Genomic DNA, 25340 nt, shown 5'->3' on the forward strand with positions numbered 1-25340 from the left:
TGTGGGTCCCCCAAAGGGGAAGTTTGCTCCAAAATCTGCAAACACAGCTGCATGAGATCAGAAGTAAAATGCTTTAGGGTACAGCGTCTTTGGCACCATCTGGTTAAAAACAGCCCAAAGCGGGGCGCCTGTGGGGCTCAGTCAGTTAAGCGCTGGACTCTTGATTTTCGGCTCAGGTCACGATCTCACAGTTCATGGATTCGAGCCCCGAGTTGGGCTCGGTGTTGACAGTGCGGGGCCTGCTTGGGATTCTCTCTGCCCCCTCTCTCTCTCTCTGCCCTTCCCCTGCCCCACGTGCGCGCTCCCTCTCTCCCTCTCAAAATAAATAAACACTTTTTAAAAATAGCCAAAAGCAGCCTCTGATTCCTACAGGTCCCTGTGTTCTTAACTCCCAGAAAAGCTGGATCTTAACAAGTCATGATAACCGATAGCAAATTATCCCAACCTGGCAGCTGAATGCACATCCCTTCCTCCCACCTGGGTTCAGAACTCCCTCCGCCCCACCACAGCCTCGGGTGCAGGGGGGTGACTGGGTCACCATGAGCCTTAGCAAGCCTAGGTCGCCAACGTTTCTCTATTTATAGGGTCTCTATGGAAACAGGGCCAGCATTAGAGAGCTAATCGCTGTGAAAACCCACAGAGTCCTACTCTCAGGATACAAAGTGGATTGAGGAAGTCTCCAATTGCCCTTAAGAAGCCTTGGGTGGGGGGCCTGGGGCTGGGAGAGGGAGCCTTGCCCCAGGTCTGGCACCGACGAGGATAATGACGGAGAGAAGTGAGTAGTTGCCAGCGTTCAGGCCTGTCTGGGGTTTCTGTGAGAAACACAGTGATGAAAGATTTTTGGAATCATTTTTTTCTCCCCCAGCATCACAGCTGACACTTAAAAAAAGGCAGATCTCAACACAGGGGCAAATGACTTCCCCATTCTCGATTTTATTTTAATTCCTCCTTCCTTTATTGCTTAGAGAATTCTGCCTGGTGCCAATGCAAGTCTGGGAAGGCGACCGCCTCCCCTGGGTCTTTAGGCAGAACTGACTCGACATATACCAGCCCGGAAGATTTAAAAGTTGCCCGTGTGGTGCGCCCTCTCTCCGCCTCCTCTCCTCCTACCCACCCTTCACTGCCTGCCCCCTCCATCGAGCCATCCCCCACCAGGTCTCACTGCCCTGCTCTGAATTCCAGAGAGCTCATTATCTGCACCGCTCACCTTGCAATTAATCGTGTGCCTGGTGACACGGCTTCTAGTGCTTTCTCAAACTGTTATCCAACTTTTTACCTGCTTATGGACAGACTCCTCAACGGAGGGCAAGAGTTCTATCATCTATATCTTTGCGTCCCTAATTTTACCTGACAATTGCTGCGTAATTCTTTATTTTCGGAGTGGAAACTATCCAAGCCTACAAAACCATCTTAAAAGAGGACTTAATCCCTAGACAATGACCTTTTCCAAAGACATAAAATGCTCAGCCAGGCAGCTTGTGTCTAACCCAGATCCCTCCTGCTACAGTTCAAAGTCTTATCTCAGGGTACCTCATCCCAGTAACGGCCAAGGCTGAACTGGCCTGGAAGGAGATGAACAGGGACCCGGGAGCCTGAACGTGTTTACCGTCTTCACACATGGGGTCAGGGCTCAGGTGCTCACAGCCAGTGTTGTTTTCCAGGGTGGACATGACGCAGTTAACGTGGCTGGAATAAGGAAGCCTTTAGCCATTCAATTTGAAAAGTAACCTATTATTCTCACACAATCACAAAACATACCTGCTCTCCCTCAACAGCTTCGTTCTAACTTCGTAACGTGGAGAGAGGCTTACGTGTTTGGCTGATAACGGTGGACCTTGTCCAGTCCTGGCCGCGTTCTAAGAATGCACCCTCCTGGTCTCTGAGGATTTCTAAGGCAGGGGCCATCTCTTAGAAGAGAGACGAAAACAGGGAAGAATTTTGAGTTGGCCTCCAAAACTACCACTGAGAAGCCAGCTGAGCTTTTCCCCCAGCTCCCAACACTCACACTTTTTCTTAAAACTTCCACCTAAAATCCAGGTCTTAGGAGATGTTTCAATTCCTTGTTGAGGGAGACAGTCTTGTTAGCATGACTGGCAACGAAGGACAATTAGATCCACAAAAAAAAAGAAGTACATTCAGCAAACACTGAGCCTGCGGGACAGTTCCCACTAGAGCCACGAGGGCAGCTGGGAATTTATCTAGAACCCGATACGTGGCAGGAGAACGGAGAGCTCCCTTTGCCACGTGCTTTCCCGTCGGTCACCAATTCCTCCGGAGCCCACATACAGGGCTGCTCTAAATATTACTGGAGGCAAAGAGGGGTGGGGATGGGGCCGTCCTGGGCCTCAGGACCCTCCACCCTCTGTACCTTAGGTGCAGGTGGGGTGAAAACCAGGGAACCTCAGCATTTTTCATACTCCTGCACTATCCCTGACTATTTATAGGGCTGGGAGAACAATTGTATTCTAGTCAAAAAGGACACTGGCCCCACTTTCCCCCAAAAAAAGCCCCTCTCCTTTTTTTTTTTTTTTTATGTTTTTATTTAGTCTTAAGACAGAGAGAGACAGAGCATGAGCAGGGGAGGGGCAGAGAAAGAGGGAGACACAGAATCGGAAGCAGGCTCCAGGCTCCGAGCGGTCAGCACAGAGCCCGACGCGGGGCTCGAACTCACGGACTGTGAGGTCATGACCTGAGCCAAAGTCAGATGCTTAACCGACCGAGCCACTCAGGTGCCCCAACCCCTTTCCTCTTCTTTAGTAATTAACATTCTACCCTCTCTTTATTATTTTTTTTATCTTTTATTTTTATTTTAGAGAGAGAGAAAGCACGCACAAGCGAGGGAGAGGGGCAGAGGGAGAGAAAGAATCGGAAGCGGGCTCCACGCTCAGTGTGGAGCTCGACACGTGGCTCGATCCCACGACCCTCGGATCACAACCTGAGCTGAAATCAAGAGTCGGATGCTTAACCCACTGAGCCTACCCAGGTGCCCCCTACCCTTTCTTTAATATCTTGCTCTAAGCCCACCTCTTCCGATCGACCCCATATGTTTCTGACTCCACTGCATGATGCTCAAAGCACTCTTACACTTATGTGTGCTTTGATGGGTAATTTTCCTGCAATTATTTCATCCTGTTTGGCTGGGGGCTTACCTGTTGCCAAAGAACTAATTTCCCCTAATTTCCCCCTCCCTTGATCTTACATCTACTGCAATCCTACTTCCCTGATGAAATCTATCCCAGGGGTTCAGCCCCTGCGTGAGACTGAAGGAATCTTCATGCCTGAACATATCACTCCTAAAGCAGAAGTAGGAGAAGGCATGTAGAGCCATACTCTACCGTCAGAACCCTACACTAGAATCCCAGAGCACACACGTTCCTTCCTGTGAAGTAACTTGTCTTCTCCTCCACTGATGCAGTAGAGAAACTGAAACCCAGAAATCTGATCAAGAGCCATGGCCTTAAAAAAAAAAGGGGGGTGGGGGAAACAAACAAGGGGTGCCTGCTGGCTGGCTTAGTCAGTAGAGTACACGACTCTTGATCTTGGGGCCGTGAGTTCAAGCCCCACGTTGGATGTAATGCTTACTTAAAAAAGCAAAAAAAAAAACCAAAACGTCAAACAAAAAAAAGAACAGAAAAACAAGCAGGGGCTTCTTGGGAATGTCAACGTTCTCTTTCTCGACTCAGATGTAGGTAAAGGGGGTGTCTGTTTTGCTGTTGTAAACGATACGTATGAGTTTTCAGACACTTTTCCAGACACGTCTTATTTCACACTTTAGAACAGCGCCTTTCCCACTGAAGGGGTTCGGTATCTGTTGACCCATGATCCCTTCTCCAGTGGACTCTCTATGGGAGGGTTGAAGGAACCCGGGCCATTTGGGAGAGGCTCAAGTACCTGTGAGCGCCAATAAAGGTGGGGAGGCCGCAAGGGGAACCACACAGGATTCGGCTGGGACTTTCGGCCAGCTATGTGGCTTCTAATCGCTTTTTCGAGAAATCTTACTCTGAACAGGCAGGGAGGCTAGTGCATGGGGTGAATGGGAGACCATCAGCTGGAACCCAAATGAATCTAAAGTCAAAAGCACTTCGAGCCAGGACTGTAATAATGGGATTCCAGCATACCCCCTTTTTTCTTCTGGGAAAAGTATTAACAGTGCCCAGAAATCCCTGGGGAAATTATCCACAGGGGCTTTTGTGAGGGGAAGAGAACGTCAAGGGAAGGCCTCTGGCCTCGCACTTTCAGTCTCCCTTTCAGGAAAGGCTCAATTGCTCTGGCTGTACAAGGGGAGGGAGAGGTGGTGAGGCTGGTGATTTCCTCCTTGCCTTGAGGCTTCTGGAACCCAGGACAGAACCAGCTGACTCTTATGCTTCGCCACTCATCCCAGGCCTCAGCAACAGCTACCACCCACTGTAGTTTTAACAGGAATGTGTGCCCCGTGTCCCTTTCTGCAGTTTCCTCTGAGCTCCTCCCCACTCCCTTTTCTCACTGGAGCTGGGTTTCCTCCCCGGAGAATTCCAGTGTACTTTTTGGTCAGCTAACTCTCTCTGTTGCCGGCCATCCTGGCCTGTCCTCCCGACTAGCAGGGAATCTGGTAGTGGCAAAGGACTTGATGATGATGACAAATGACTCGAGACATGAACTGAAGTGCTTAAATAAGAATCCAAGCCACGAGTGGAGGGAGGGGGCCACGGGACTCTGGATTGTTGGGCTCCTGTTGTAGGGAAGCCACGTCAAGTGTGCTGAGGAGCTAAGAAGGCCCCCAAAGTACCCGCATGAACCTCCTGGGGGGCAATGTCCATTTGCAGGTGATTTTTCAGTAACAATTACATAATTGCTCCTTTACGATTGCTGTTTCACTATTTTTCCTTCTTTTCATTGGCCCTCAACCCCGTAATTACAGGTCCCAGGCCCCTGCAGCAGAAACTTACAGCACAGAGTCATATGCTGCACAACACTGAAGGGAGGCCAAAGGAGCCCCTGAGACCTGTAGGTGCCACTAGTTAGGGCACCATTCAGATCTATTTGGCAAAGACTAAAATCCACCCCCCCCCAACCTCCATGGAGGTCCTTCAGACAAAGAGCCTCCTTTTTTTTTTTTTTTTGCCCCTTTCTCAAGATGATTTCTTCTGATGCATTTAATCTATCACAATGCCTGAAGCTGTCACAAGAAACCAGAAGTGGGACTAAGGGACCAAAAGTCTCCATCTCCAAAGTTTAAAATGAAAACAAAAGCAAGCCAGAACCACTGGTCGCTCTAGGCCAGACACAGGTGTTACAAAAAAAGTTAAACTTGCCCCTTTCTGGTATCACCATCAAATCCAAACAAGTCTGCTTCTAGCCAGTGTTGGAGCCAGTCATGGAATTTTTCCATCATTGGGAAAACTGTGCCACCATTGGTAAACAACTTTTTCCAGCATTGGAGACCAAGTTTGGACACTTCAGTCTTCCTATTCCCTTTTCCGAGAAAAAGGCTCAGAAAAGTTGAGTGATTTGCCTGAGAGCACACAGCAAATCAAATTTCGATGGCCCAGTCCTTATCTGGTTCTGAAGTCCCTACCTCGTAAACATGTTTTGATAAAGCAGACAGAGATAAACAGGAAAGGGCTCTGCTCGTCTCCCCATCCTCCTACTGAGCAAGCAGCAGCTATGTTTTCTCCTCCTTGCTGCCAGCCTGGGTCCACATGGCTGTAATCTACCTCAGTGATATGTTTTGGGGAGGGGGCGGTGAGGCTCCTTTTCTCACATCTGATCTCAATTCTGCTTCAGGGAAGTTCAGGGGTTAATATCAGGTGTAGAGTTGTTGCTGCATCTGCCTGACCAGAACGAGGGCGTCACTCACACACACACACACACACACACACACACACACACACACACACACTAATAAAAATAAAAAAGACAAAGAAGAGAGATGATAGAGGAGGGTGGAGATGAACGAGCTTTCTTAAGGCAGCGTTATCGACAGAGACAAAGACACCGCAGCCCCCACACCACAACCAGCCCACCCACCTTCCCCCACGTAGGCAAGTGGGGGATATGAATGGGGCTGGCAGTTCCCACTGCTGGCCTGCACTGGAGAGTGGGGGAGTTTCCAAGGCTGCTTCTCATAAACTCAGGGCAAGGGTCCCATCTGGTTAGAGAATCAGGTTTTGCTGGCCAGACTCCTCTGGATGGGCCCAGAATGAGGCTGAAGTGTGCAGCAGAAGGCTCACCTCCTTCCCACATCAACATTAAGGGCACCCATTTCTGTTCATTATCTCACTTAAAATAGGAACCACACCTCCTGACCACACAGGGTGGGCTCAGAGGTGACAGCTGGGACAGGCGCCAAGGATGCCTCGGGCCTGACGAGAGAACAAACCTCCTGTGCACAGCCTACCCAATGGAGCTCATCTTTAGACAGAAGGCTTGCCCCAAACCTCGGAACAGGGCACCTGCAGAGCAAGAGGTCACATTCCCATAACTGCCACAATTTTTTTTTAAGTGCACACAAGGAGCTAGCTGTCTCCCTTTCTACCCCTCCCCGAGGCACACAGACAGGTAACACACCCAGGTAAGAGCACACTCACCTGCGCTCTGACTTCCTGACTCTGAGCTGCTCAGGCCAAGCGAGGAATGTCATTGGCTTATTCTGGTAAGCTCCTTAGTGGCTGCTGCCATAGGATACGGGCTTTATTTAACATAATGGAGTCCTTTTGCTCCCCTAGCCCAGACCTTGCACCCCCTCTGGAGACTATCTCTCCGGAGGCATCAATCTCCAAGGCATCTAAGTTCCTTCCTTGGGCTGACATCTCGCTCAGCCCCGTGGTGAGCCGGCTTGCAAATCCTGAGCCTGCAGTCCCTGTGGCAGCTCCAGCAAAGGCGCATTATTTATCCCCGCTTCTGTTTTAATTAATATAGAGACATATTCAACATAGCTCGATAATTGTGTCGGCAACCGCAGGCCGGAAAATAAAGGGCTCCCAGCTGCATGTGATCGGCTGTTTCGGATTCTGGTTCTAACTGCCGGCTCAGCATGTGTGCCCCGAGCCAGCCCAAGCACCGCTTGGCCACCTGTCAGTTCTCCACCCTGGGGGTTGGTTCAGCAGGCAGGCAGGGATCTCCAAGCACTAGCTTAACCTCTGGCTCCACCTAACGGCAAGAAATCCACACTCCCCTTTCACAGATGGGCAAACTGAGCTTCATCCAGGAAGGTCCCAAAAGGAGGAAACTAATTCAGCAAAGGAAACGAATGGTCCTCTACTTGGCCTCCCACGCTGCAATTTTCTTCCCCTGCCATCTTACAGGAGGGAAAGTGATGTCAACTTTTTAGTTAGCATCTTGGAATTCTCCAGCCCTTTGTCTGCGAACAGTACTTCACACACATTATTCAATCTCGGGTGGGTGAGTCACTAGAACGTCTGCTGAATAATGAGGAACAAACACAGAGGCCTGAAATGGGGCTGAAAGAAGGAGGCACAAATGGTACCTGACGTCCAGCCCGGGGTTCTGGCTGAACATCCTCTCTGACCTTTGCCTGGCTTCCCCATCACTTTCCTCCTGTGAAAGCACTTCAGCGTGGGGCGGGGGAGCTAAGTCGCCGGCTGAGCTCGCCAGGGGAAGGTCTGCGCTCACCTTTAAATCAGGAGGCTTGCTTCGGGGCCCCGGGTTCGGCGCCGCGGCAGCGCCCGCATCTGAAGTTGGCCCGCCTGCAGAGTTAGCACCCGTGGCCTCCCCGGGCCGGAGGTCCGCGCCCGGCAGGTGGCAAGCGGCATCTTCCAGCCCAGCTCCATCCTCCTCGCCCTGCTGTTGCTGCAGCTCGTCCGATTTGCACCTCTTCATGGTGTATGTGGGTCGGCAAGGGGAATCTGTCCTTCCAAACGCGCCGTCTTGGGGGAGACCGCACCCCTTCTTGCACTCAGAAAACGAGGCCCGGGGTCTGAATTAGTAACGAGGGAGGGGTCGGCGGGTCACAATTTCTTGAATTGAAAGATAAATCAGGATGAGGGAGGGGCGAGGACAGGGAGCCTTGGTTACAGCCTGGAATAGTTCATTACGACCTGGGGAGCGGAGGCAGGTCACAGTCGAGGCTGGGCAGCAGGAGTCCTTGGGCAGTCATTGGAGCGGGAGGAGGAAGGCAGCCCCCGGCCCCCCAAACTTTCTGCTCCCGGGCGCCGGCTGGGCGGAGGGGAGCCGGGCGGCACCGCGCATCCCTCCCGGCGGGCCGGGCTGCTGGGCGAGGCAGGGCACCGGGCAGCCGGCGGGGCAGGTCTTTGGCTGCCGCCCTCGGCTCGGGCTGCGGCCCCCGGCCCTGCCGCCGGCCCCCGCCCCGCACGGGCCCGCCGCGGAGCCCGCAGCGCGCCCGGCCCCCTCCCCGCCCGCGCGCCCCGCTCCCCGCCCGCCGCGCCGCTTGCTGCAAAGCCGCGGCCGCGGCCCGAGCCAGCGGCGAGCGCGCAACCTACCCCGCCCGCTGCCTCCGCCCGCGAGGGGGAAGGCGAGGCAAGGAGGGAGTGACAGCGGCAACGGGCCAATGGGAAGCCCGGAGGGCCGAGGGGGCGTCGCGCGGCCACGTCTTTAGGGTTGGTTGCACCGCGCGGTCCCCCAGGAGAGGTCTGGAGGGCTGTGCTGCTGCGCTTTGGCATTGCAGAGAGCGGGCTGCGGGGTAGAGGCGGGGCGGCGCGCCACCCAGACGCGGTTGTAGCGGAGCCCGAGGGACCCTCCCCGAAAAGACTCTGCCGGGATTCCCCCCACCCACTCGTTTTATTTGCCAGGGAGGGGGCGAGATAGGGATGTTTATCATCAGTGCATTTTGCTGTAGCTTTGCACATTACGTGTACACATCTCGTAGGTGAGGAAGACAGTGATCCCCTCTAGCTCACATGGTCAGAAACACAAACCTTACGCCTATGTTACCAGCAGCAAATGCAGAAGGGGAGGGGGTGATCTTCTGCCCCATCATCCCTTCTCCCACTTGAAGTGACTATCTCATATGAGTTTTAGCTTTATGCTCAGAAATTAGAACGTATTTCATTGTTTAACGCAATAATATGTGTGAGCCCTTGCAAACTGTGGAAAGGCTTTTAAATAAGAAGGCGTGTTAATGGCAGGAGGTTGATACATATGGAAGAGAAGAAAAAGAACGCAATCGCTTTTTCCCATAAATCTCAGCCAAAGTGCGCTACTAATCTGGAGGCAGAAGACAGTAAATATTGGGGCTACCAAGATACGGAGCCGAGTGATAACAACTCCATCCGAGTGTCTACTGTGTGCTTACTATGGATATGATGCTTTTTGCCCATCCAGCAGCCTAGACCAATGGTTGTTAGGGGATGGTCCTGGGACCAGCAGCACCAGCAGCACCTGGAAACTCGACAGAAATGCAAATTCTTGGAAACCCAGCAAGACCTACGGAATCAAAAATAGTGAGTCCAGAAGTCGGTTTTAATAAGCCCTCCAGGTAATTCTAACGCAAGCGAACATCTGAGACCCATTCATTGGTTTAGATTGTGGCGAAGGGGTCACTGAGTCTGTGAGTCACAGTGATGATCCCTAAAGTGTTTTACAGTTTTCCAATCGCTTTTACACCTATCACGCCATGCTAGCCTCACTTCAGTCCTACCAGGCTATGAGTTTCCTGACTCTGTTCTGTCCTTTTTCCCATTCCAACCACTCATTTTCATGTGTATCCTGGAAGAGCCCAAGTTGTTAAGAATTTACTTCAGTCAGGCAGCTACTTTCTAAACTAGGCAGCTCCGTTTTTAGAAGATAGGAATTTAGGATGGGCTGGGAATGCAGAACCACCCTCTACATCCACTACACGGTATCAGGCACAACGCAGAAAAACAAAGCTTTACTGGTACTCTGCTGTTAGTATTTTCAATGGTGAGGGAAAGACAGAATGCCAGTGAAGAACGAGGCAGGACCAGACAGAACCAGTGGGAGCAGATTCCCCTGGTGCCGAATGTCAGGCAGAATAGTCTACTGCCCTCTACCAGACTCCTGGCTAGCCCTAGAGAAATGCAGGGACCCCTACCAATTGAATCGTGTCTCATTTCTCTCCTAGGTCGAAGTTGGCCTTAACTTTGATTTTTTTTTTTTTTTTTAATTATCAGACACACATAGCACGATGGTCAAATTTCCTATTTGTGGCCATATTTAGCGAGGTGTAATGCAGGTCAATAAAAAGGAGCCCTGTGTTTAATGAAATCAGCTAATGCCATACGTTCCATTTGGGAGAAGCAATGTAGCATGGTGGTTAAGAGCTTAGACTCTGTGGCCAGACTGGTTGAAGGCAAATCCTGGCTCTGCTCTCCGCTCACATGTGACTGGGGGCCAGTTATCTAGCCCCTTTATGCCCCAGTTTCCTGATTTGGAAGTGAGGATAATGACAGTACTTATCTTATAGGGTGTTGGGTAGTCAATGTAAAGCATTTAGACATTGCCTGGCGCAGAGTGAGGGCCATGGCTATCATCAGAGAGGTCATCCAGTTTCCAAAGCGTTACACATTCCACTCCAATGGTTCTAACCTTGGGAGTTCAAATGTTTCTCACCCAGTCCAACTTTCTCTGTGTTCATACTCATAGAACAAATACACTACTGCCAAAGAAATGTGGGTGGGAGGTCTGTGTAGAGACCTGTGTTGCATACAACTGCCAGTTTGAAGCCGATGGCGAATTTTCAGTAGCCAGAGTAAATTCTTGAGTACCTAAGATAAACAGAACTTGAAAGGAGTTGGATTGAGATTCTTTTGAAAGGATGGATCATTCTTGTGCTCTAGGCTTCTTTGGAAAAATATAGGCACATAGGATGTCTTGATGTTCAAGAGAAGACAAAAATGTGCAGATTTGCGATGTAGGAAATTATGTTTGGTATGCAAGAGTAGATTTTCCATTTTTCTTTGACACCGCTGCTTAATTACAAATAATAGATAACATGGTGTCTCAGGAAGAACGCGGGTCTTGGTGTTAGACTGTCCATGTGAGAATTCCAGTTCTGTTACTCCCTGTGTATTCTTGGGCAACCAACTCACTTAACCTCTCTCACCCTTGGTTTTGTCATCTATAAACAGGCGCTAATAAGATCTATTCCCACCTGGTTATCCTAAGGATTAAAAATAGATAATGCACGTGAAAACATTCAATACATAGATGTTCTCAGTAAACCTGAATAAAACAAAAATAATTAACAGATTTATCTAAGCCCCCAGTCTGCCGCATGAAAAAAAGAATTATCTCACTAAGCTTAATGCTTTTTGTGAAAGGAAATCCCAGTTAGGCTAATGAGGGGGGGGGGGTCTCCTGGTAGTATCGTATAGGCTAAACCAGTAAATATATAAACAAGAAGGATAAAGATCAGGGTTATGGAACCCTGCTCCCATGTCAACAGCCAGCTCAATTATCTTGATAAACTGATGAAGCTTTAACTATAGAGGATAAGGTGCCAAGATCAACAGGTAAGCATAGAGTAAGGTTTTTCTTTTCTTTTTCCAAAAGGCTACTCTTTTTGCCATTAGCAAGGGGCTTGCAGATTATCCAAGAAAATTCTGTTTCCTACTCCATAGGAATTCTTTAAAAAACATTTTAAACATCAAATGGGTAATACTTGTCAGCTGTTTTAAGCTTTAACACATAAGAAGAGCGCTTAGCTTAGGAAGTAAAAGTACTCTCTACTGAGACCAGATATAATAATTTTCATCACTGTATTTCGATACCAACATCATTATAAATATTCCTTTGTTAATGTAATTTTCCTCTCTTCCTTTTAGAGATTTCCACTGCCACTCAATGCTCCCTTGAAAAAAAATTGGGTTCCGTTGGGTTAGAAGTAAACTATGCAAATAATCGTCAGGGAGATTGGCTGGATCGCCGAAGACGTCACAATCCCACCACCTAAATACAGGCTTTTTATTGGCTGTTCTAAGAGGCAGACGGACCGGGCAGGCTCTGTCTGCATCTCTTGTGAGTTGGAGAGAGCTCTGAGTCTATACCAAATTTTATTGTTTTTTTTTTTCTTAAAATGTACTCAGAATCATTATCTACATATTGTTACATTCTCCGTGTTATTCCATATGGAAATATGTCTTAAGCAAATATTTTAAGTGACTACTTCCCATTCTATCAAGTGACTATATCGTAGTTTACTTAACTGCTATCTATCTTATTCTGGGATACTTAGTTGTTTCCATTTTTTTTTTTTTTTTTTTTGCCTTTAGAGATAAAACTGTAATTACTATTTTCATTCAAAATTGTATATGTTCTTTCCTCCATAGCATAGAGTCTCTGGTCCCTAACTGGCTGTTTTAAAAGAGTAGAACCAAACACATTGCCACTCTGCGACCCTGTCTCTCACAGCATCCCCAAAACCTGCATGGGAGATCCCAATGTTCAGCTCATTCCCTGGATTTGTCAATCTCCTAATCTGTGTTACAAAAAGGTGGAAGTTCCTACATCTCATTTTCAGGTAGGATGCATATTCTTCATTCTGGGTGCTTGTTGCTCTGTAGTAATGAGAGGAAAGTCGCAATAATCATGACTATGAACAGAGGAGGTTTGTGAAGTGTAAACTTAAACCCTGATTGTACTGCTCTGGGTGAACGCCTGGGATTGGTAAAATGGCTGCCTTGTGTCCCTTTCCATCTCTGTAGGGAATCCATACAAACCTCTGCACGAGCTGTTACTTAAAGCTGAAAAGGCCAGCCCTTAAAAAAAAAATAATGATAAAAATGATAGAAGAGAAAAAAGGGAAAAAGAGAAAATATCAGCTTTGGTCAAAGAGAATCAGTTTATTATTTTACACCTGAAGATAGATATCTATGGCAGTTACATCGATTATTCTACGTGGTACTTTTAGATATGATAATAAGAGCAAGGAGTTACCATTGAAAGAGAACTCAGGTGTTTGGGCGTTTTGCTAGGAACCTTGCAAACGCTGTCTTAATCCCCACAACAGCTCTGCAAGGTAAATGTTATTCCCACTGTACAGATAAGGAAACAGGCTCAGGGAGATTCTCGCACTTTCATAGGCCTGAAATCTGCCCCCTGCTCTGTCCGACTCTTACCGTAAAAAAGCGTCATAGCTCACCCTTCACAGCCCTAATTTTCTGAGCCACTCCTGTGGTAAAGAATTTACCAGTGAGTACCAGTCCACTGTTAAATATATCTGCATTCACTCAAAGAAATTTATGAGGGGCGCCTGGGTGGCGCAGTCGGTTAAGCGTCCGACTTCAGCCAGGTCACGATCTCGCGGTCCGTGAGTTCGAGCCCCGCGTCAGGCTCTGGGCTGATGGCTCAGAGCCTGGAGCCTGTTTCCGATTCTGTGTCTCCCTCTCTCTCTGCCCCTCCCCGTTCATGCTCTGTCTCTCTCTGTCCCAAAAATAAATAAAAAAAAAAAAAAAAAAAAGAAATTTATGAAACACATTTCATGTACAAAGGCTTTACAAGATGCTCATGGAAGATAGAGAACAATAAAAGACACTGGCCTCGGCCTTTGGACTTAAAGTCCAGTTGGGGAAATAAAAGGCACAAACAAAACGTGAAACAACAAAAGATTGAAATGGTGCTGTCTGTCAGCATTCCGGGGTGGTGGAGATGACTAATTAAGTACCTGAGCAAAGGGGAGAGAGAGGTCTCTACAAGGGATTGAAAAGAACTCTGAGGTAGAGGTATTTACACACATTTATCCATATCATGGGTGTTAAAAGAATACAGGGGCACCTGAGTGGCTCAGTCGGTTAAGCGTCCGACTTCGGCTCAGGTCATGATCTCACAGTTTGTGGGTTCAAGCCCCACATCAGGCTCTATGCTGACAGCTCAGAGCCTGGAGCCTGCTTTAGATTCTGTGTCTCCTCTCTCTGCCCCTCCCCTGCGTGCGCTCTGTCTGTTCTCTCTCAAAAATAAACATTAAAAAAATTTTTTTAAAGAATACAATGTTACTTTATGATGATTCATTCGGAAATCTTGAAGTAGGTAAAAACTATATAACTCATCTTGAAAATAGAATCATTCAATATTTGGATCTCTTTAGTTTTACATCTGCATGTTATAGAGTTTTTATGGCATCGTAGTGATGGGAAAAACATTTTTGTCTTTTCATTCTCGGAGACCATAGGCTAGTGATTCCCAAAAAGTATGGTGCATTGGGGCGCCTGGGTGGCTCAGTTGGGTGAGCGTTGGACTTCGGCTCAGGTCATGATCTGGCGATCTCGCGCGGTTTAAGGGTTCCAGCCCCCCATTGGTCTCAGCTGTCAGTACAGAGGCCAATCAGATCCTCTCTGTTCTGCCCCTCCCCTGCTCGTGTTTCTCTCTCTCTCTAAAATAAATAAACATTTAAAAAAAAAAAATCTTAAAAAAAAAAAAAAAGTATGGTCCATGGATTACCAGCGACAGAAAACACCTCGGAATTTAGTTATGTACGCAGCTCCCCAGGCCCTACACCACATGGACGGAGACAAAATTTCCAGGGGTGTGGAGCTTGAAACGTGCACTTGAAACAAGGCTCTGGGGTGATTCTTACGCACATTGAAGTTTGAGAACCACTGATGTAGGGCAAGACTTGGTGGGTCACATGTATTATAATTTTTAATTCAATAAACATGTAGATCTATTTCAAATCGGAAAATCTGGAACGCTTCACGAATCTGTGCGTCATCCTTGCGCAGGGGCCGCGTGAGTCTTCCCTGTATCGTTTCAATTGTAGTCTCTGTGCTGCCAAAGCGAGCGCAGTTGATCACATTTTTTGATAGATTTGTGAATTCATAATATCTGCTGTTTATTGAGCGCTTACTATTTGCCTGTCAAAAACTCTCATTTAGGCTAAAGACAAACTTTGTAGGTGAGTTCGTAACCTCCGTTTCACAGATGGGAAACTGAGGCTCAAAGAGAATGAGAACTTGGCCAAGGTCACCTGACTAGTTAGAGCTAGCCCAACCGGTTCCGCTTGCCTTCAGTGACTATCCCTCTCCCACAATGCCCACTGCACTGTTGCCTAGGCTATGCTATGGCCACCACACTTATTAATAACAGCAACAGCTATCATTTGAGGGCCTTTCATGTGCCATATAATTTCAGCTTAAACCTTTCTGTAAGTTCAAATGGTACTTTGCCAAGTAAGTTGACTAAGACGCAGAGATATTAGTATATCTCTCAAAATTACTGCCCACCCGTTGAAACAGGGCTTTCTTATTCTGGTATGACTTTTTCCCATGTTCACTTCCTCTTGACTGTTTGTAAAATCGTTTTTGGCTCTGTCAGGACTTCCTTTCCTTGGTGTAATATATCCTGACCCTTTGCAGCTAGTTTGGAATGGCAAACCAAGAGTTGAAGTGTAGGCTCTCTTTCTAACAGCTCCCACACTTTTTCCCAGCACAGGAACGGAGAGCTACAGTCTGAATCAAGGGGGAAGTGTCAGTTGCTTGGAAAAAACCTGATCTTGTGACTGCAAAAAGAAAAACACAACTTAATCAAGGAAGCCTTTCCTGGGGAGGGGGAATCACACTACCCCATGTGAGATCTTATTCTGGATTATGTCATAGATCATTTTCAGGGAGTTTCATATGGCCCCAGGGCATCCCCAAGCAGACAGAGGGACAAAGGGCTGTTTTCATTGATGAATCCATCCGGGCTTGCCTTATGCCTCTCACAGGGTTCTGGTGGAGGAAGATAATATTCTCTTTCAAGATGCAATGACTTAGTACAATTCAGTAATATAAATAGCTAAAAATATATAAATGTCTGCACCCTTTCACCCAGTAATACCCTCCTGGAAAATAATTCAAAAGAAGAAAACAAAGCAACAACACAACAGAAAATATATAAAGGAGCATTGTTTATTGCAGTGGAAAACCTGAAAGGACCTACATGCCCAAGATTAGGAAGTGGGTGAATAACAATGGTGTAAGAATGTAATGGAATGTTATGATGCTATTGAAAGAGATATGTATGATAAGTATATAGAAACACAAAAAGCCTTTTTGAAATAACCTAAAATGAAAGCATTAGAATGAAAAATTGTCTTGAGCTAGAATAAGAGCTCCGGAGTCAGGCAAACATGTGTTATTAGGTATATGGACTTAGACAAACTGCTTAACCTGAGTCTCAGTTTCCACATTTAAAGATTATAAAGATATAAAGATATAAAGATAAAGATTAAAGTATCCGTCTTTCAGGGCACCTGAGTGGCTTAGCCGGTTAAACATCCGGCTCATGATTTTGGCTCAGGTCATGACCTCACAGTTTGTGGTTTCCAGCCCTGAGTTGGGCTCTATGCTGATAGCATGGAGCCTGCCTGGGATTCCCTCTCTCTTTGCCCCTCCCATGCTCATGTGCGCACGCACTCTCTCTCTCTCTCAAAATAAATAAACAAAAACTTTAAAAATAAATAAATAAATAAATAAATAAATAAATAAATAAATAAATAAATAAAATCCATCCTTCCAGATTTATTATAAGAATTAAAGATGATATAAACTATATGGATAAAATTTGGGTAAACCACGGATAAAGATAGGAAGGGAGTGCTAAGAAAGAATTGTAAGTTTTATGCTAGGATCGTGGACTATTGAAAATTTCATCAGAAATGTACTTATTTTTATGTCTTAAATGTAATACAATTTTTCCCTTCTCTTCCTCCATACCCTTTTTTTTTTAAAGTTTATTTATTTATTTTGAGAGAGAGATAGCGAGCAAGCAGGAGAAGGGCAGAGAGAGAAAGAGAGAGAGAATCCCAAGCAGGCTCCACGCTGTCAGTGCAGAGCCTGATTCGGGGCTTGAACTCACAAACTGTGAGATCATGACCTGAACTGAAACCAAGAGTCAGACGTTTAACCGACTGAGCCGCCCAGGCGACCCTCTTCCCCCATGCCCTTAAAAAACTGCATATGCCCTGTGTAGGAAGCGTGTGTACGTCTCATCAGGAAACTTGCCTAAGTGGATTCCTAAGTCCTATTTGGATAAGGGTCCTGATTCCTCTGGAATCAGCTCTAGGAAAATGATAGGAACCTTAAACACTGACATACAGAAAGGTGGCTCAACTAGGTTCCAGGACCTGTTTTCCAAGCACTTAGAGGTTTATGTGACACTTGATAGATAATGGTCTCTGTCTCTACAATTTGGGGGTGGAGAAGGTTCTCGTGACCGAGATGCCTTCATCAACCTTTGCTTCAGAATGCTACTTCCCACCTCCATTAAACCACTTTCCCTGCAGAGCTAGATTCATGAGCCAGGGGGTAGCAGGAGGATGATATGAAAGAAATATTTTCTTTTGGCTAATATATACTGAGGACCCTCTTTGTATGAGGCATTGTGTTTGGCACATGTAAATACCTACTAAGCCAGTTGGAGTATGTCTAGAACCCAGAAAACCTTCTAGGAAACCTCTATCAGGATAATGTTGACATAGAAAAGGTATTTCATGTGGATTTCCATCTATCCATCTTCATCCAAGATTAGCGGAGAGACACAAGAATAAAACTTGTGGCGACGTTTTATTCTGGCCAAGTAAGGAAACTAACCAAAAATAGATTCCACTGAAAATGTCAGGCAACGGGGTGCAAAAAGGGTGAAAAGCCATTTAGACTTGAAAAAGCAACAGCAATCTTCTAATCTTACTGATGAGAAATGAATTGTGGCAAAACTATGTCTGAGGCTGCTTCTAGTAAGCTTTGGGTCAGTTACTTCAGTTACTCTAAAAAAATTCTGGAAATTTTGCTCTACTTGGCAGTAAAACAAAGATGATTTCTACCCGGGGTTATACCAAATTCTTTTTAATTGATTGTTTTTCCTCCCCATGTTCTGCCTCCCAACAGCCAGGGATGCCACTGATGAAATATTCAGCATTGGAATGATATTTGATGTATAATTAAATAGGATACATTTAGCAGTTCAGTTTTATAGACCTTTCATGTTCAGGTTAATAAATCTTCACAGAAGGAATCTCACAAACAAGACCAAAATATTTTTGGGAATGCTATCCTCCTTGGAAAAATACAGAATACTGAACGTAATTACTGTATATAGGAAAGAAAACATTTATCAAGCACTTTTATGTGCCAGGCAAGGTACTAAGTGCTTTACACATTATTTAATTTAATCTTCATGACCCTGTGAGATAGGTATTATTAGCTCTGCTATACAGATGAAATAACTGAGGCTCCAAGCAGTTAAGTAATTTGCTTAAGATCACAAAGTATGTATGAGCATATCCAGGGCTGGAACTTAGGTCAGATTCTGACTCTCGTGTTTTTCCTTAAATTTTTACAGGAGTTCATTTCCAAAGCGCTTTCATTTACCATGGCTCATTCCATCCTCCCACCAACACAGTGATGTTGAACACAATCATAGGATTCTCTCTTTTAACAAAAGTCACAGAGACAGGGTCAGAACCAAGGCTTACAGCAATCATAACCTCAGTGAATTTCTATTGAGTGCCTTCTATGTGCTGGTCTCTGTATTAAGCATTTTTAATAGTTTTTCCCATTTTAATCTTCATAATCTTTTGAGGTGGGCACTATTATTATCCCATTTGATGGATGAGAAAACCAAGACTCAGAAGGGCCAATCTCTTGCCCAAGTTTATACAGTAGCCAGTCAGGACAAGAATTTAGGTTTGTAATAATGATAACACAATTGATAAAAGCAGTTGCCATTTATTGAGCTCTTCTCCTGTGTTAGATGTTGCTTAGAAATTTTTTTTAACCCTACATGCTTTGAGATTTACAATTGGCATTGCTCCTTTAAAAAAAATATTTTTAAGTAATCTCTATACCCAGTGTGGGACTTGAACTTAAAACCCCGAGACTGAGAGCCACATGATCTACCTACTAAACCAGCCAGGTGCCCCTGGCATTGCTCTTTTAATGCTCACCATTTTCAGATAAGGAAAGAAGACCGAAAGAAAATAAGTTAATGTCTCCAAAGCATACAAATGGGAAGGGGTAGAGCTAGGATTTGAATGCAGGTCTCTTTGACTCTTAGACCTATGTCCTTAACCATGAAACTTTGCTCACTCCTGTTGTGTCTCTATACACCCTTGCTACCCAAAGTATGGTCCCCGGACCAGCAGCATTGGCATCCCCTGGGAACTTGTTATAAAGGTGGCACCCCAAGCCATGCCCCAGACCTACTGAATCAGAGATGTATTTTAACAAGATACCTGCATGATTCTTGTGCCTGTTAAACTTTGAGAAGCACTGCTCTGCAGCACTGCCAGCATCTCACACACGCACGCACACACACACACACACACACACACACACACACACACGTGGGGGAGGGGCAGAGAGAGAGAGGGGAACAGGGGATCCATCCGAAGTGGGCTTGGTGCTGGCAGCAGTGAGTAATCTCTACACCCAACACGAGGCTTGAACTCACAGCCCCAAGATCAAGAGTCCCGTGCTCTACTGACTGAGCCAGGGGGCACCCCCAAAATTCTTGGATTTGTGATTGTGATTTTATGTTGCACAATAGAAAACAGTTATTCTTTCTCTTAGTAAACTCGTTCCTCATTCACGCTGCAGAAATAAATGTTACTTTTGGTGTTCTGCAAAAGTGCCTGATTCCCACCTACATTAACATAAGGATCTAGACTCTGGAATCTCAGGGCACCTGGCTGGCTCGGTCAGGAGAGAGCATGCGGCTCTTGATCTCAGGCTCATGAATTTAAGCCCATATTGGGCATGGAGCCTACTTAAAAGAAATAAAAAGAATCAAAATAAATAAATAATATAAAAATACATAAACTTAAAAAAAAAAAGACTTTGGAATCTCTCTAGAAATCAAATCATCTAACCGAGAGGAACTTGTCTTGGTTCCAAGAGGAACTTGTTCTTACTGGATAGTAGAAACACGAGTGGTTTTATGTTCTCCTTTGTGCTTTCCCGAATATTTAAAAATATCTAGAGTGAACATGCATTCATTCAGCAAATATCACTTAGTAGGAACACCTACTAAGTGACAGACACTGTTCTAGGTGCTGGAGATAGAGCAGTGAATAAGCCAGAAAAAAATCTGTGTTCTAGATTGGTGGTGGCCAGAGGCAGGGCAGGGGGATGGGGCAATGTAGGTGAAGGGAGTCAAAAGGTATAAACTTCCAATTGTAAAACAAAGAAGTCATGGCGATGTCACCTACAGCATGCTGACTAGAGGTAAAAGTACTGTATTGCATATTTGAAAGTTGCTAAGAGAGTAAGTCCTGAAACTTCTCATCACAAGAAAAAATTCCATAACTAGGTATGGTGATGGATGTTAACCAGACTTATAGTGATGATCATTTTGCAATATACACAAATATTGAATCATTATGTTGTGTACCTGTAACTAATAAATTTCAATGTCAGTTAATTTCAATTGAAAAAATCTTGGGGCGCCTGGGTGGCTCAGTTGGTTAAGCATCTGACTTCGGCTCAGGTCATGATCTCATGGTTAGTGAGTTCGAGCCCTGCATCGGGCTCTTTGCTAACAGCTTGGAGCCTGGAGCCTGCTTCGGATTTTGTGCCTCCCTCTCTCTCTTCCCCTCCCCTCCCCTCCTTGTGCTCTGTCTCTCTGTTACTCAAAAATAAATAAACATTAAAAAAAAAATCTCAGGGGGCCTGGATGGTTCAGTTGGTTGAGCATCCAACTCTTGGTTTGGGCTCAGGTCATGATCTCACGGTTTGTGGGTTCAAGCCCCGCATCAGGCGCTGTGCTGACAGTGTGGAGCCTGCTTGAGATTCTCCCCCACCCCTCAAAGTAAATAAAGTTAAAAAAAAAACCTCTGTCCTGATGTCAGTATCTTTTGGTTTTTCCTCTTGGTATAGTCAGATTCCTTGAAGAACACAAGTCACGTTTCCTCTCTGGAAGGTAAATGTCCGGTAGCCAGAGATCTAGGAATTGAATGGAAGAAGAGGGCTGGGAATCTTAGCATCCGATATCCATAAATCCACTTAATCTCCTTATTTATACGGAGACTCCTATTCAACCATCTCTGGAGAATAAATACTTCAGTCTCCTTTTAGAAGAAGGAGGGCAGCAGTTGAAGAAGGGAGCAGTAACCTGGAGATCTTAAATAGCTTTAAAAATTCTTATTTTGACCCATGCCCAGAGTACACCCTGTAGACGGCCCGCTTTTCTATATCCCCACAGTGGGCGGCACGGGGACCTACTGTGAGTGATCAAGTGTGGAGACTTGAGGGAGTCTGCAGTATCAATCAGGTGGGGTCTCAGTTTGGTTCCATTTTGGATTTAGGATTCGGGTTCTGCAGGTTGGCAACTTAGTTAATGCTTGTGCATCTGCTTTCCAGCTTCTACTTTTGTTTTTGTTTGTCCTACTGACTCCACTCATTATTGTGGGTTCATGCTTTAAAAATCCCGTCACTGGGGAGCCTGGGTGGCTCAGTCGGTTGGGCGTCCGACTTCAGCTCAGGTCATGATCTCGTGGTCCGTGAGTTCGAGCCCCACGTTCGGCTCTGTGCTGACAGCTCAGAGCCTGGAGCCTGTTTCAGATTCTGTGTCTCCTTCTCTCTCTGACCTTCCCCCATTCATGCTCTGTCTCTCTCTGTCTCAAAAATGAATAAACGTTAAAAAAAAATTTAAAAAAAAATCCCATAACTGGGGCACCTTGGGTGGCTCAGTCAGTTAAGGGTTTGACCCTTGGTTTCAGCTCAGGTCATGCTCTCACAGTTTGTGGGTTGGAGTCCTGTGTCATGCTCTGTGCTGACAGTGTGGAGCCTGCTGGGGATCCTCTTTCCCTCTCTGACCCTCCCCAGATTGCTCTCACTCTGTCAAAATAAATAACAAAAATTAAAATAAAAAAAAATTAAAAAAAACCCCATTCCTGTCATTTTAGTGGTGTTCTAGGAGAGAACAAAAACGGATCTATGTGTTCATCCTCATTAACTGTTTAACTTTCATCACTTAAAAAAAATGTTTATCGGGGCGCCTGGGTGGCTCAGTCGGTTGAGCGACCGACTTCGGCTCAGGTCATCATCTCACAGTTCCTGAGTTCGAGCCCCGCGTCGGGCTCTGTGCTGACAGCTCGGAGCCTGGAGCCTGCTTCGGATTCTGCGTCTCCCTCTCTCTCTCTGCTCCTCCCCTGCTCACACGCTGTCGCTCTCTAAGAAATAAATAAAGTTTTTTAAAAATTGTTTTTTAAAATCTTTATTTTTGAGAGAGGTGTGTGAGTGAGCAAGGGAGGGGCAGGCTCAAACCCAGGAACTGATGAACTCATGAACCCATGAACCATGAGATCATGACCTGAGCAGCAGTTGGATGCTTAAGTGACTAAGCCACCCAGGCGCCCCAACTCAGTTTTAAGGAACATTTTCCTATCCTAACTTGAATCCTCTCTCGACACCATTTAAACTTTCATTCTCTCCCAGTTGTCCTTAGAATTGGATGTTTGAGTAAAATACGTACTTTCACATGTAGCTGACTGTGATTTAGGAAGAGTTCATGTTATCCTCATATTTAAGATTTTAAGTAGCAGGAAACAAACAAAATGATCACTTTCCTCAGCAGATCAAAAATAGAGATGAGACATACACATATGCAAATTGTGAAATTATGTATGTTAAATTATGTAGAAGCTTTGTGATGGCAGTATTGTTTGTAATACCAAAAGACTGCCAAAAACCTAAAGGCCTATCAATAGAGGACTTGTTAAAGAAAACATACCAATCCATATGGTGGCATATTTATACAGTTAAAAAGAATGGGGCAGATCTTTATATTTTGGTACAGGAGGGCCTGGAAGGGCAGAATAGAGTAAGTATACTGTGCTATCATCTGGGTTTTTTTTTTTTTTTAATTTTTTTTAACGTTTATTTATTATTGAGAGACAGAGAGACACAGAATGTGAGCAGGGGAGGGGCAGAGAGAGAGGGAGACACAGAATCCGAAGCAGGCTCCAGGCTCCGAGCTGTCAGCGCAGAGCCCGACGCGGGGCTCGAACTCACAAACTGCGAGATCATGACCTGAGATGAAGTTGGTCACCCAACCAACTGAGCCACCCAGGCGCCCCCATCTGAGTTTAAAGACACATACCTACACCTCCAAGAGGGCTACCTCCTGGGAGAGGAACTAAGTGACTAGGAGACAGGCTAGAGGAAAGACTTAGTTTTCCCTTGTATAACCTTTGTAGCATTTGAATTTATACTACAGGCTTATATTACTTATTTTTAAAAATTTTAATGTTTATTTTTGAGAGAGAGAGAGAGAGAGAGTCGGGGAGGGGCAGAGAGAGAGGGAGACACAAAATCTGAAGCAGGCTCCAGGCTCTGAGCTGTCAGAACAGGGCCTGATGCAAGGCTCGAACTCACACACTGTGTGAGATCATGACCTGAGCAGAAGTCGTAAGTTTAACCGACTGAGCCACTGAGGCGCCCCATTCTTTTAAAAATAAAGTACTGACAGGGGCGCCTGGGTGGCTCAGTTGGTTGAGCGTCTGACTCCTGGTTTGGGCTTAGATCATGATCTCACAGTTTCGTGGGTTCAAGCCCCGAGTCAGGCTCTGTACTGGCAGCATGGAGCCTGCTTGAGATTCTCTCTCTCTTCCCCTCTCTGCCCCTCCCCAATTTGCCCTGTCTCTGTCTCTCTCAAAATAATAAATAAACTTAAAAATAAAATAAACTACTAATGAATAGTTTTTTAAAGAATGAACTCCATGGCCTTTACCTAACATAATGCTCTCCCTCACGACTTCCACCTTTCCAAATGTTACTTCTTTAAGATAGTTATTAATTCCCAAATCCCTTTCTGGACAACTCTAGCCCGAGTACTCTCTTATCTGATCCTCTTTGTTAGAAACTATTGTGCGTGGAGGAATGCCTGGGTGGCCCAGCCCGTTGAATGTCTGACTTCAGCTCAGGTCATGATCTCAGAGTATGTGAGTTTCAACCCCGCATAGGGCTCACTGCTCTCAGTGCAGAACCTGCTTTTGATTCTCTGTGCCCCCCTCTCTCTGCCCCTCCCCTGCTCGTATTCTCTGTCTCTCAAAAGTGAAGAAACATTAAAAAAAAAAAAATGAAATGATTGTATGTGGCAAAATTTCACACACTGATTTGCTACCTCGCTGCTGCTGCTTCTTTGAAGTAGTATCAGCCATCTTGTTTAAACGTTCCGTTTTGTATTTTCATTTGTGTTTTACTGAGTCTTTTAGAGGTTGCATGGGGGTCTTGCAAAAAATGAGGAGTGGCTGGTGGAGAATATGTAAGTAAAAGGGAAGGAGCGCAAAAGAGTCTGAGGCTCTCTCCAGACCTGTAGTCCTTCACACCCACCTACCAAGCAGAGATTCATGTGAACCAGTGACCCCTTTTCATAAAATACTAAAAGCCCCCTCACATTTTAACATTGAATTAACCCAATTATCATGACATCACTCTGCTAAGAGCCCTTGCACTCAAGGGATGAGAGGTTGGGAGACAGAAGCAAACATTTTGAAGCAAGATCAACAAGCCTAGACCCTTATTTCATAGATCCCAAGACAAGACGCTGGAGGCATTCAAACTCAAACTCAAGTCTCCTCTTAAATGCAGTTGAACTACACGATCCAGCAGAGGTCTGGCCTGGGTGAAAGAGGGGGATCTTTGCACAGCAAGAAAGACAGGAAAACTCTGTGCCTGGAGAAGAGGGGAAGAGAAAGCAGGAGGTGAAAAGGAGGTGATTGTGAAGTTTTGTCTCCTCTGTAATTGTGTCCAGGGCTCTGTGGCAGTCTGTGGCAATAAAAGTCTCTATTAGCAGAAGCCAAGTTGAGATAATCAGAACTGGTTTGGAACTGCAAACCTCAACTTCCCCTAACCCAGCCCAGTCCCTTTACTTCCAGAAACCAATGGACTTCGGTTTAAAGCTCTTTAACGACCCTTTCACATCCCCCTTTTCCACACCTGGAGAGAAAGAGGGCGCAATATAAACAAGAACCGTTTCCCTATTTTTAGGGTGTTTTCAGTCGATTCCCCAGTATCTATCTACTGTATCCGGAAAGTGAGAACCGTTTAGGGTAGCCATGGAGACATCGTTGGCCTCAGTCTTGTTTCCTTCCTTCTCTCTGCTATTGAAATGTTTTGCTCTGATTTCACGAAGACACCCCACTTCTGCTGACGCGGGATTCTGCAGCCTCCTCTCTCTCCTCTCTATGCAGGGCGCGGGAACCCGTTTTGAAACGAGGGGAGCGTGTGCGCACAAAAACGGGCGAGGTTCCACCGGGAGTCAGCCCCGTCCACGGTCTCCAGGTTTCGGAGCCCGCCCCCGCCCAGACTACAAATCCCAGGAGATCCCGCGCAGGGCCTGCGCGCTCCAGTGATCCTTCCCTCACTCTGCCGGAGAGTGGAGATAAAGGTTCCGTTAGCGGCGCACTGCGGGTTGGTTTGTTTTCAACGGCGGTGACGGAGGTCGGAAGC

The 25340-nt window shown here is 46.1% G+C and overlaps 1 protein-coding gene and 1 non-coding gene across 2 annotated transcripts in view; both read right to left on the reverse strand.

The window, feature by feature from the left end:
- The window catches only part of TMCC2 (transmembrane and coiled-coil domain family 2), a 40108-nt gene extending 31703 nt beyond the window's left edge, over positions 1-8405 (reverse strand). Inside the window, 1 exon segment of the mRNA XM_019433222.2 lies at positions 7612-8405. Within this exon segment, the coding sequence (XP_019288767.2) occupies positions 7612-7818 (207 nt within the window). The 5' untranslated portion in view covers positions 7819-8405.
- A 6183-nt stretch (positions 8406-14588) lies between these two features.
- On the reverse strand, positions 14589-14695 carry LOC128778973 (U6 spliceosomal RNA). The gene has a single exon (XR_008424824.1). It is a non-coding gene; the product is annotated as a U6 spliceosomal RNA (small nuclear RNA).
- Between the last annotated feature and the right edge of the window lie 10645 nt (positions 14696-25340).

The sequence above is a fragment of the Panthera pardus genome, unplaced genomic scaffold, assembly GCF_024362965.1.
Source record: "Panthera pardus isolate Hobbes unplaced genomic scaffold, ASM2436296v1 HiC_scaffold_21, whole genome shotgun sequence".
Classification (NCBI taxonomy): domain Eukaryota; kingdom Metazoa; phylum Chordata; class Mammalia; order Carnivora; family Felidae; genus Panthera; species Panthera pardus.